General features: G+C 41.5%; 1 protein-coding gene across 3 annotated transcripts in view; it reads left to right on the forward strand.

The window, feature by feature from the left end:
- The window catches only part of TTYH2 (tweety family member 2), a 69,641-nt gene that overhangs the window by 44,961 nt on the left and 11,183 nt on the right, over positions 1-13,497 (forward strand). For 2 of the 3 annotated variants that reach the window (XM_007419867.4, XM_088138353.1), the window contains exons 4-12: positions 1,495-1,715; positions 4,346-4,441; positions 5,591-5,663; positions 6,616-6,685; positions 8,033-8,088; positions 8,589-8,681; positions 10,240-10,332; positions 10,441-10,583; positions 11,507-11,692. In XM_007419867.4, coding sequence (XP_007419929.1) covers positions 1,495-1,715; positions 4,346-4,441; positions 5,591-5,663; positions 6,616-6,685; positions 8,033-8,088; positions 8,589-8,681; positions 10,240-10,332; positions 10,441-10,583; positions 11,507-11,692 — 1,031 coding nt within the window. The remainder of the gene's footprint in view (positions 1-1,494; positions 1,716-4,345; positions 4,442-5,590; positions 5,664-6,615; positions 6,686-8,032; positions 8,089-8,588; positions 8,682-10,239; positions 10,333-10,440; positions 10,584-11,506; positions 11,693-13,497) is intronic. The other variant, XM_088138352.1, reaches the window with a different exon arrangement.

Raw genomic sequence — 13,497 nt, forward strand, 5'->3', positions numbered from 1 at the left:
GTCAAAGTCCATCCTAAGCCCCACAGACGTATAGTGGCAGAAGCTGACATGAGCAAATCATGCTCAAAAACCCTCAGATACTACTGACTAAGCAGTTCACCACAAAGGAGTGACCCAAAATTCCTAAACATTAATGTGAGAGATAGATCACCAATTGCAAGAGGTGTTTAGTTACAGTTATTGTGGCTAAAAGTGGTACAACCAGTTTTATCTAAGGGGGATTATTTTTTCATGTTGGCCTCTGTAGGACTCACATGAATCCTTAGAATATTCATTGGCAAAAAATATGCAACAATTCAGAAAACCTGAAAGGGAACAAGTACTTTCTCACAGAACTGTACCTGTATTGACCAATTTCAGCAGCCTCTCAAAGGGGTTGCTAGAGTTCAGGCATTCTGCCAGCTCTCTTTGCATCTTCCTGCTACAGCTGAGAACACAATGCTAGAGCATTTCAAGTGGCACCATGCCCAGGCAAAAACAGTAGCCCATCACCTGTGGTGTCTGGGATTCATGCTTGTTACAAGTTCCTCTGGAATTCTTGGCAGAGGGCCACAACTAAATAGTAATGCTTATAAAAGCTAAATAGCAAGAAGCACCACGAGGTGATGAGGTTGGAGAATGCAATATCTCTCATTCTCACTTCGGGGAAATTATGCTAAACAAACTCTTTTTATTTGTATTTTCCTGGGTTAATGCTATATGTAGATCTTCTGCTTTATGCTTCTGTTTTTGAATGCTGGTGGTCACCTAATAATCAGAGGGATATTTTAAATGCCTTGGAAGTAGAGTGTACAGGGAGTACAGTACAGAGATGAGTCCTCCTTTCTTCCATTGTTGATGCCCTGTATGTACCTGCAAAAATACTAGTCTTCCAAATACTGTGTTTTTCAGTTAAGGAAGAGACCCAGACCAGCCTTCTGTAATATGGCACCTTCTAGTATGTGACTCCTTGGAATGTTGGGAGTTCTCTTTTACACATCAGAAGGATGCAGGATTGCAGAAAATTGTTCTGTACCTTTACATGGAAAGCAAAGGAGACACCACTGAATCTAACTGTAGGCAAAAGACCAGCACTTTTCAAGTCCATTTCTTGCTGCTTTGCCCCTCCTATCTTCCTGGGTCTCCTTTCCCAATGTGCCTTTACCTCTGTGGTGCTAATTTAATTTAACTTGCTTTTGGGAAGAATAGTTTAATTATCTACTATTTTGAGAGCAGCCTTTTCACTGGGGATTTATGGGAAGTGAAATCTAAGACATCTGGAAGGCACCAGACTGGGGAAAACTGTTCTAGATTATCGTATGTATACATTAAGAAAGTTAGTCACCATCCTCTCTGTACTGTCTTTATCTGTGCGGTGATGATTGGACAGAACCATTTGGGCTATCAAGATCAATATGTAAGTCAAGGTCATTGTGAACATTTATTCTACTGTACAAGTGATTTGAAGCTATCTGCCTGCTGGTTCCCATAGGCCTGTTTATTGTCTTTTGGCAGGTCTCAGGCACAACTACACAGATGAAAATAGTTCTGGAGCAGCACTTGGCCCGCCTGAATGAGATCTTTGCAACCCACAGTGAATATGTGCAAACACTCAAATTCATGCAGCAGATGGCAGACAATATTGTGCTGCAACTGTCAGGGCTCCCTGTCTGGGGTGACGTCACTGTAGACTTGTCCATGATTGCCAGTGAAGTCAGCTATGTAGAATATTACAGGTAAGCGAGCATGGTCATTGTAGCAAAGAAATACATTGCCAGTCAGGAGCCATTGAACAGTTGGTGTATTTCAGCCTTCTCCAAGCTGGATGCCCTCCTCATGTTCCCAACTCAGCATGACTGTTCACTGAGAAATGCAGAAAATGAAGTCAATGTATCTGAGAGGCTCTCGGCTGGGGAAAGATTGAGGTCTCCTGTTGGAAGCTGTTTGAGCTGATCAAGAGTGTTTTGAAAGTTCAAAGGGATTTTTCCTCCAGGCCTTTGAAGCTACTAGAAAGAACTGTAGCTCCACAGTTCACTTGCTGGCTTTTCCAGGTATGGCTGGGAAAAGATCCTGCTCTGAAATCCTGGAGAAGTATTGCCAGTCAGTATAGATGATATACAGTATTGGTATGGATATGTACCAATGGTCTGACTCCTTAAAAGAGCACTTTCTGGGTTTCATTACATCATTACAGAGATAGGAATTCTTTCATTCATTTCTCTCTTCCCTCCCTTCTTCCCTTATGATGGAATGGGTCTTAGCTGAACATCTTTCTGACTTACAGCAAGGTCCTGCAGGGCAGTGATTGGAAAGGTAGGAGGAAGAGCATCATTCTGGGAAAGTGACTGTGTCTTGCTTTAATTTTGTCTTTCTGTGTGAGCCAACATGAGGCTGCTTTTTTCAGATCAAACTATGTATATCAGAAAGTGGTTAAAATGCTAACATTTCCACTATATCATTGCATCCTAGTGGTAAAGTAAAGATTTAAATCTGTATTGTGCTTATGATTACAACTCAGGAGAGGTCATGCTTTGTCAAGAAAAGTTGTATGGGGATGCAAACTTCAGAATTACTTTCTCCATTCTGATCAACATGTTTTGGCTGAATACTTCTTATAAATGGGAGCAGAAGTCTGACTGAATTAATGCCCACATCTTAGGTTGAGTTTTAAGGATATAAATGTGGGCAGGGTAAAGCGGGTTAGGGTTAGGGTTATCATCACGGTCTGGAAATAAACATTGTTCTGCAGCAAACAAGTATGCACTTGCTTTATTCTGCAGGCAGTTTCTCAAATTCATCCCCATTTGGGGGTTTCTAATTTCTAGACTAAACTAGGTTATTTTAAACTAGCTGTACTTGCTATTTAAATTATTATTCAGAGGGCAAAATGAGGCCAGAACTGCCCTCCATGCTGAAAGGTGTGTTCCCCCCCCCCCCATTCTTTCTGTGTTCTCTTGGGCTGGTGAAGATGCACCCAAAGTTGCAGCTTGCCTGTGACCAACTCTTGGCCACACATAGAAGAATTTTAACTGGATCCCATTTTGCTTCAGGCAGTAATTAAAACAGAAGAACAATGTACAGATCTCGCCTTTCCTCTTGTCTGTAATATTAATGAGGCAGAAAGCCACTGGCTGTGAATAAAGCCTGAGCAGAGTGGTATCTGTAGGATTGGAACAATTAAAAGCCCCTCCTTTGGCAAAAATGCAGAAAGAGAACTCTGGTTCATGTGCCCCAGAGGGAGTGGACTGCATGGATTATGTGGACAGATGCACGCATGTGCAAGCACAAAACACGCGGAGCATTGTGCAAACTGCATTGTATCACAGGTGGGAGTATCCCTCCAGAGCAGGAGGCACTTTGACATTAGGAAGCCAGATAAACCATTAAATATACAGAACTACATATGTTCTGCATTTTTTAGAAAAGAAGTTCACAACCAATGTAAGTGGTTCAAGTTACATGAATTACCCACACCTGACTTCACCATGCATTTCCGACACATCTACAACTCATATGTTCAGAAACAGGGATTCTCAAAGTCACTTTCTTCTCTAGCACACTTAGGAACTGGAATATAATGGAGTACTAATTTGAAATAGTTTACTCTATTGTCTTGTAAGAGCTGTGTTTTCATGGAAACATCTGAATGGACACCAAATGGAGAAAAAAAACATGTTGGACTAGACCCTCAGGCTGTTTGGGTAGAGCCTCTATTATGCAGGAGGCCAAAAAAAAGGAAATCACTTGTCCCACTCTAGGTGGGACTGCAGGCAAGCTGCATTAGGCCATCTCTTGGAATACCTTAAGAATATATGAAAGTATTCTTTATGAGAAATACATAGAAATGCATTCACCCCCATATCCTCTTGCCCTGCTATTTATTCTATGCCTATCTCCTTCAACCTGTGCCCCAAAATTAGTTATCCAGCTACCCATAATGCTTTCTCCTGCCAAGTATTTGTCAGTGGTGGTTTTGAAAGAAAAGTAATTCTCTGTGTGCTAGCTTCAGAGTAAGTAGAGCTTGTTCCCAGGGAAGTATGATTGCACTGCAGCCTCAGCTTCTCAAATCTGAATAAAAACCTGCTTGATTCTGCTAGCCGGAAATGCCTCCATTTGCATTTGAATGTCCCTTGGATAATATCTCCCCTTCAGTTTCAGCAGTCTGTCTTCAAGTCTCTACAGGAGTAGCTGCCCTTCTCCAACATGGATAATTTGTGGAAATGCCATATTGTTGTTCCATGGTTCTGAGGAGGTGTGGTCCCCAGGCCTAAAACAGTGGCCTTGCTGAAATTTCACCATTCCTCCTTCTGTCAGGTTTCTGCAGGGATTTATGAGTTACCCAAGCATTCTCTCTCTTTTTCTCCAGATGGCTCTCTTACCTCTTGCTGTTCATTCTAGACTTGGTGATCTGCCTTATTGCCTGCCTGGGGCTTGCTAAACACTCCAGATGTCTGCTTATTACGTGAGTACACAAGGTCATTCCACAAGAGAGGCAGGAAGAAAAGGTACCTTTCACAGCCGTGCACAAGATGCTCAAGCCTTTAATGCTGTCAGATGATCTTGGAGAGTAAGAGAGAGTACTCCCTGAAGAAAAAACATCTAGCAAAGGTCTCTGCTTGTGGGATTTAGGGAGGGTTCTTAGAATTGGTATGCTCATGTGGAAGGGATCAAACAGTTCCATGCTTCCTGCATTGCATTCCATTGTACCTGTCCCAACCCTACCTTACTACGTCTTGTGGATGAAAACACCAATCAGGAATTTCCCATCTGAATTTTAAAAACTGTTTTCAGAATGCACCAAAGCTGTGACATAAGGGGTGTAAGACTAGCTTTCTCTTTTTCTCCTCTGAGTAATCTTTACTCCTTTGCATTAGCATGACTGCACCAGAACAAGCTAATATGACAGAATAAATAGGCAGAATAAAGGATGATGGTTTTCAGTGGGGGTTGATAGTCTTGCCATAGATTTCCGTAGCTTGCCATAGCCTTTTTTTATGGCACAGGCATTCTAGCATATATCCAGCCCAAGTCTGCAAAAACTAATGCACCAACTTGTGTTTGAAATGTCATGTTACCTCTCACTCCCTCCATATGCAATTTGCTGGTTTCAGTCAGCACACGTATTTACTATGAATGTAGTTCCCAGAATTAGAGGAAACTGTAAGTTAGAGGAAACTGTTTCCTTGGATACCTGTTCTAGCACTGATTTTAAACATATCTTTTCCAGTGCAGACGTGTGTGTGTGGGGGGGGGGATAGATTTTAGTAAGCCTGGAAGCTGTGGTCTGGGTCAGAACTTATCCAGGACAATCATGCATCCTTCTCAGTTTGTGCAGACAGATTAATTGGGACTGGACCCCAGGTGGTTAAATTCAGTTCCCAACTGCACTATTTGATTTATAGGAAATATGCCCCCATGCATCTGGCTGTGCTCTGCATCTCTGTAATAGTTATAATCAAGACTTATCTTAGAAAATGGTTATGGGGCAAAAACAATACCAATGTAAGCCTCATCTTATTAAGTGGTGGTGGTCAGACTGCTGGTTCACAGACTTGCTGTCACCTTTGTGAATCCCCCTTTTGATGCTCTGGTATTTACTTTTTGCCCGCAGGATGCTGTGCTGTGGGCTTTTCACACTTTGTCTCAGCTGGGCTTCCTTTGCAGCAGATGTTTCAGCAGCAGTGGTAAGCCCAATGTTTGAACTCTAGCTGCCAGCTTCCTGCCTCCTTTATATCACACTGTGGTTGTTGTAAGGGCTTGATGCACTATGCTTACCGCAATGCCTTGGGCCCCAGTCTTGCTGACCACCAGAGACTGCCCAGCTGAGCTTTCCAACCTTCTGACAGCTAAAGGCCTGCTGACTTGGAAAGGCATGTTTTGCTCTTCCTTGCCTTGCTTCCTACAGCATTTCCTTCCTTTGTCTTTCCAGAATCATACCTCCTCATAGCACGATACACACTTATAAGGAGCATGTTCTGAAATTTTGAGCAACAAGGAGATTGGTTATTAAAAGTGAGCAGAATTGATCTTGAAGGTCTTTTGCTTGGTTGCCTGACTGCTTTGCATCAGGCAGAGGAAAATTAACTTGCCATAAACCTTCAGCACTCCCAGTCTCATGAGTGGACCAGATCTTTTTAAAATGTTCTAATTGTATGTTGGTGGGACTTCTGCAGTAAGATTTCAACAGGAGCCAGGGGAGAGATTAAGCAATTTCCTGTCTGCTATTTACAAACTTGGTTGTTCTATTTTTTCAACAGATGGGAGTATCAGAAAGTATCAAAAGTTCCATCTAAGCATGAGATATTTAACAGATATTACAGCCTCCTTATTGCTCTGGTTCTTTGTTATCCCAGATGTCTACTTTTATGAACATCTCTTCCTGATATTTTGTGCATTGTTTTCATATTGATATAAATAGTGTACATATTCAAGAATAACATTTTAAACAAATGCATTTTCATAGGAAGCCCTTAAGATCTTACATTCATATGCACGTTCTACCTGTGCAGGCTATACATTCACTTGACAATGCTGGGATATGTAGAAACAATTTCTTAAGCCTCCAGTGTGTAACCTCCTTAAGTACAACTTCTAGTAATTATAACAGCTTCCTTTTTAAAATTTTGCTTCTCATAGGGTACCAGTGACTTTTGTGTGTCCCCAGATAAGTTCATTGTGAATATGACGAAAAGTGACTTCAGTGCAGGTAAAAATACCACTTTTGCAATAATTTGAGTAGTGGAGGACAAACTCTTCCTTAAGTGAAAGTTGACTGAAGAGAAATAAAACCGATGTAGACTTTAGGCCCAGCCCGCGTAGAAAGTCACCAGTATTCAAAATCCAGAAAGGAAGGTAACAGACTTGAATTGAGGGATAATATGAATGTTTATGTGGAAAGTGCTCAGAGCCCTGATAGTGCTTTTCCAACCCATTGTGTGGCTATGTATGGAAGGGTTAAAAGTACAAAGAGCACGCAAGGAGATCCTAGAGAAGCCTCTTCTTTGCTGGGCCACTCTAAAACTTCACTTCTGATTTGGTAGCGTGGAGAGCTAGAATCAAAAAGTTAAAAGGGACCTTGGAGGTCTCCTGGTCTAACCTTAACACTCCGTTAACTGGCATCTTATGACAACACTGACCAAGTGGAGTTAGTTTACCCTACAAAAGTCCCATGGCTGTTTGAGGTAAAAACTACCACACTGCTTCTACTGCTGACTGCGTTAAGTTATCCTTGCAAGATGCTGTCCTCCCCAAAGCAGTTTAACATATCCTGTGAACAGAGGCAGTGAGACAATATTCCTGGCTGTAGAATCTGTGCCAAAATCTCCCCTTTGTTAATATTACAGGTAAGTTCTGAGATTTTTCTCACAAGCTAGGGACTCAGATTTCATTTGATTTCCTTTTATTAAGGTAGAACCACAGCTTAGGAGGGGACACTTGTTTGGAAGAATCAGCAAGAGAGGAGAGGTTAAGTAGGCTTAATAGGGATAGGAGATTAGGTGAAGTGACCATTTGCTAATTATGTTTGGCAGTTGCTGTGTTTTATGTACTAAGGCAGAATTTAGATTAGGAGGGGACATTTGTTTGGAAGAATCAGCAAGAGATGAAAGGTTAAGTAGGGATAGAGATTTGGTGAACCAATCACTTGTTAATTATCCTTGGCAGTTGCTATGTCTTTTTCATACTAACAGACAGGCAGGTATTTATGAGACATGTTTATAAGATGTAGCTTTAATGAAAGCTGAAATTTCTGCAAAGTCATAATTTCATGGCAGACTGTGGTTTTATGTGGCATATGGAAATAGGTATACTCCAATCTTGTTTCTCATTCTGCTCATGTCAAAAGTCTGGCAAAACCTTTAGATAATACAGTTTTTCTGTAGCATTTTTTCTTTCAACATACATTAGACAATACATTGTAAACTGAGACACTCTATACAGTGCTGTCCCATTTGGTGCTGTGTGCTAAGCAGTGCTGTCCCAGTGTGGATTAGAAGTTGGTAAAAGTGTCACACTTTAACCGATGATTCTCTTCCTCTTGCACTTTGCTTTGTAGAAATCGCACAATATTATCTGTATTGTAGACAAAATCTGGCCAACCCCTTTCAACAGGTAAGAACTTGCTTGCATTTATATACCATTGGTAAAGGATCTCCCAACAGTACTGAAAAGAGGAAGCTGTATCTTTATTCCAGGAATGAGCTTGCTTTCAGTGATAGGGCAGGGAAAATTGGTGAGCATTACCCTCCACAGAAATCTGTCCAGATAAGGAAATATCCTTATCTGAACTTGTTAGTTACATTGGAAGATCCAGCCCTGATGTCTCCTTACTGAATCTACAGCTGTGGCTTCTGTAATCTCAGTAAGCCCTGGCAAGTTAGACCTCTGTGTAGAAGGTATTATAAAATGTTTGTAGAGAACCATTTGGCTTATTAGATTTCCAAGGAGAGAACGTTTTCTGATATTTTGAGTGTTGATGTAAAAGAGGGTAGATGGATTCCTAGGTGTTGAAAGGGGCTAGTATTTAACTGTTTGCTGCAAGATAGGGAGGCGTTTACGGCCCTGTGAAAAAGTTTGGCTCATACTTTGCATGGTGTGTTCTTTATTTGTAGGCCCTGACTATTTACCAGCGTTCTCTCACAACTTTGCAGATCCAGATTCAGGGCCTTGTGCAGTTTGCAGTGCCTTTTTTCCCTACAGCCAAAGTAAGTGCCAAAGCACCGTCTTTTCCTATGGAACCAGCAAGGTTCTTTGATGGAAGCTTCTGGGTTATATACATTTATAAGTGGGTCACACCTGCTGTTTTCAGAAATGGTATTCGGCAAAGACAAAATACGAAAATACGGACATGTGTATAACAAGGGGAATACTGAATATTCTTATGAGCTGCCTGAAGATAAAGCAAGCAGCAGAAAAACATGGGGTATAGTTGACAGGACACAGATGCCATGACCATACAGCAGCAGAGGAACAAGTCTAGGACCCCTGTAATCATAGACTTCTCTACCTTGGTGTCTCCAGGTGGTAATTCTATGTGCTGTAGTCCCAACATATCTAGAGGGTATAAAGTTATAGAGCAACTGGAAGCCATTTTAACAGAAGGGGTGAAATTTTATATGAACAGGAGTCAGCTGTTTAGGATATACAATTAATTAAATATACAGTTAGGAGCTACATTTGTATATTTCAGATGTAGCTGAAATTTCAAAGCCACATTGAGCTAGATAATGAGCCAATTACTTAGCAAACCGTGGTTTTTGACAAGAAATGTCTTATTCAGCATTCTGTATAACATGGGTGGGCAACCTGCAGTCTCCAGTAGCTAAGGTTTATGATACTTGGAATCCAACAACATCTGTAGGGCCATATTTTGTTTACCCCCCTCAAATAAAGGCTTGAGAAGATAACTGGCTCTGTCCCCATAGACCCCACAGTCATCTGAGAAAGATGTCCTAGTGCATTGTGAGAGACTGTGGGAAGAAAGCAGGGGATGAGGCCATTGGTTTAGCTGAGAAGAGGCTAGATGTGAAAGATGTGGGAAGAAAGTGTTTCAAAGAGACTCTACCTTGATTAATTTACTATAACTGTGGCTGACAGCTTTCAACAATTAGGTTTTATCTCAGACTAGCATTAAAACCAGGTTCCTGAAAACCAGGTTGTTCTTGCTTCCTCAGTTTTGCCAGCTCCGTGGGCCTTGACATGCATGCACCTGAGCTTCCATATGGAAGTCTAATAACAGTGTCCAAAATCAAGCCATGCCTCCATGCATAAGTGAGATGACTTTCTGTAGATGTCTCTTGCCCACAAGTGAACAATAAAGTAGTTCTGTTCTCCTTTATTTTAATTTTTAATCAAATGAGAGAGAATCCCTGGTAATTACAAATAGCAGTACCAAGGAAGGAGCCCTTATCTCCTTCATAAGGTTTTGTAAAGCCACTATAACTCTGATCTTGTCCCTGTTTCTTTAAAACCAGTGTTGGTTAATAGTTAAATTAAGGCTGGAAGGACAACGGTTTGGATTTGCAGTCAGCCATAAAACTCACTGGGCCATTCACCATCTCTCAGCCCAATTTGACATCACAAGATAAAATCAGAGAGGAGGTACTATGTATGTCTTCTGGACAGGAAAGATAGGCTACAATTGCAATAGAATATGTAGCTGTTCACAGTGATTGCTGGGCGGTCGTTCTAGGTACGGTGAACACTGTTCCTTTTCCAATAGAAAATATGCCCCTTCTCTGATGGCTTTTGCCCTTGCTGCAGAAAGACCTGCTTGATGTACAGAAGTTACTGAACTACTCTGAAATCAATCTCCACCAGCTGACCGCCATGTTGGACTGCAGGGGCCTTCACAAGGTAAGCGGCATAAGGCACACTGCGCTTTGGGGGCAAGGGTCGAAGGTGGTTAGTAGCACAGGAGCAAGACACTTCCTTTCTTCTTTTTTCCCCCTCCCTTCACTAAAGGATTACCTGGATGCCTTGATTGGGATCTGCTATGATGGGGTGGAAGGCTTGCTCTACCTCACCCTCTTCTCTCTGTTGGCTGCTGTATCCTTCTCCACCATCATATGTGCCATGCCTCGAGCCTGGAAGCATTTAGCTAGCAGGTAAAATGGAATAAGTCTCCCAGGGATACAACAACAAAGTCAAAATAACCTTGCTGATTATGGATGATTGTTTTGAAACAGGGATGAATAAAATAACAATGGGTGGTTTTGCTTCTCTTTTAACAACTGGAGCATCGGTCTGCTTTCTCATTCAAGAAAACTGCAGAGTTGTGAGCTGATCTTCCTATCGTCATGTCTCCATTAAGAGCTATGCATGTTGAAGAACCTACAGAAGCATTCCAGGGACTACACCGTGGGAAAGATTGACTAAATAGCATGACATGAGGTTATTTAGTAATATCTTGGCCACTTGAATGCCGCTGAACAAAATACATGCATCAATTGTTCAGCAACAACCTCACGTGTCTTTCTGGGTCTCTCATATTCACCCCTAATTCGCTGAGGGAGGGTGGAAAGAGCAGTAAGAGGAGGAGGGAAATAGACAGATTCATGTATGAGAAAGACGCAACCAAAGAAGGCTCTCCCCGTTATCTAGCATTACGTAGAGACCACTCTGTAGCATTCCTGATGGTTGAAACATCAATTTTTGGATGACTTCTGTAAGCTGCAAGCTTCATTTTTCTTCCATTATCTAAAGGTGGTGAAGGAAGCACAATCAGTTCTTTCTGCTTCTTTTTCTGCCTCCTGGTTAATACATGAATTGTCCCTCAGGGTTGGGTTTTCTGCAGTGGAACAAATTCCAAAAAGCTCTCTTCTTTTCAGGTACTATGGTGTCTTTCCTGGTCTCTGTAACATTACAAGAGAAATCCTAAAATTAAGGGATACCTTAAACAACTGAAATTCCCAATCCCTCCAGGAATGAGTGTTGCATCTTCTCATTTGCCACTCCACCCATAACCATTCCCTACTCTCAGATTTTACTTTCTTTTCTCAGATGGATGTTTTTTTTTCCCCCCTTCCAGGGATCGGGATTATGACGACATAGATGAAGAAGACCCCTTCAACCCACAGGCCCGACGTATTGCTGCCCACAATCCCACCCGTGGGCAACTCCATAGTTTCTGTAGCTACAGTAGCAGCCTGGGCAGTCAGACAAGCCTTCAGCCTCCTGCCCAGACCATCTCCAATGCACCGGTGTCTGAGTACATGTGAGTATGCATGGAGTTAGTAGAAGAAGTCTGAGTTAGCAGTAATCAGTACTTAAGCCTACATCCTCTCCTGTGAGGTTTTCAAGGTGGCAACAGAGATAGCCTCTGCTATTTGGGTGTTCTCCACCTTAACTTACTGTATTCTGGTACCATCCGCCCCTGTTCAGATTCATGCTGCCTTTTGTCTTTGCGTCCATCATTCCATTCCTTCTTGAAAACCATTATGTCTCTCCATTTTACTATCTCAATAGCTGTCAACCCATGTCCTCCATAGACCTGATGTCCCAGGTAGATGTTCCAGCCACCTAACCCATAACCCAGCTTTGTATAGCTGATAGATCTTCAAACTCTAGGAATTGCCTTCTCATTGAAAGAAGACAGCCTTATAGATGAGAAACTTGAGAAACCTTATTTATGAGCTGTGTGTTGGAGGAAACATTTTTAAAAATAAAGCCCTTAGATGCAGTTCTTAAAATACTCATCCGTATAGAAAATGTGTGAAACAAGCTGTTGTCATGACAGACAAAAAGCAGTACCACAATGACAGGCGGGAAATTACAAACTGTTATGTCATCATTTATAAAACTCTGTGATTTTAAGGCCATGACAGGTTTTAAAAAATCTGAGCTGTGGTCCGCAGATAAGTTGAACCCAATTTTTTGGGTGTATTTTGGAACCTACTATTATTTGTTAATTATTATGTTACAATCTTTTAATTTAACATGGGATTTTTTGTTTTCCTTGTTCAATTGCCATGTACATTTGCATGTCCTTTTACGAAAAGATCTTTGTCAGTTTCAATATATTTATCGGTTGGTTGTTTGGAAAATGTGCTGCCTTTTGATGGAGGAAGTCTTGCCCGCTTATCGTATATAATTGCAGATAAGCTCACCCTCAAAATTTCAACCAAAATGCCATGAAAAATGTGTCATCTGCGATAAGCTGACCCTCAGTTTTTCACCACAATGACAGGTGGGAAATTACAAACTGTTATGTCATCATTTATAAAACTGTGTGATTTTAAGGCCATGACAGGTTTTAAAAAATCTGAGCTGTGGTCCGCAGATAAGTTGAACCCAATTTTTGGGGTGTATTTTGGAACCTAAAATTCTCGGCTTATCCGCAAGTATATATGGTACTTCCTCTTCGCTCCTACCTATGACTTGGCTTGGATTGGAAGGAAATTATTAATGGATACCAATAAAAAGAAAGAAATGAGGGGAATGTTTGATGTTAAAAAAGTTAAGCATTGTTGGAACTGATTGGGACTTGGATGGGAGATCAGTAAGAAATCCCAGGGCTGTAGGCTAGGCTGGAAATTAAATCTTGAAGACAGTGGCAACCATTTCCATATTGTGGTCAAGGAAAGTTCATGGACGTGTGCATAAATTCATTAGGAATTTATTTTGACTCAAGTGAGTCTTTACCTTTCATCGATGCATGAGAAGATATGCATGGCTAGTGCCAACTTTTGTGTGAACATCTAGTAACTTCTAGCTCCAACACAGCCCATAGAAATCAGCAGCCACCAGAAAAGAGCATGGTGGGGAAGCTCTGGAGGTGGTATCATATCCCATCTGTAACTATGCAGATGTGTCCTGTGTACAACTTAATACTACTTTGGGTTTCAGGCAGCTGTTGAACCTATATCATCAGCATGCTCATGAGTTGTCAGTCTTTCCTTCAGAGAGATGGTGCTAACATTGAATTGCCTATTGAGTTAGAGCAAGGCTTAACAATGGAGGAAGTCCATCCAGAATGGAGGGAAGGAGATTTCCCATTTCAGTCTTCATAACTAGTAGAAA

This window comes from Python bivittatus, unplaced genomic scaffold, assembly GCF_059951505.1.
Source record: "Python bivittatus isolate LINGU-HERP-01145 unplaced genomic scaffold, Pbiv_v1 ctg000220_np1212, whole genome shotgun sequence".
Taxonomy (NCBI): domain Eukaryota; kingdom Metazoa; phylum Chordata; class Lepidosauria; order Squamata; family Pythonidae; genus Python; species Python bivittatus.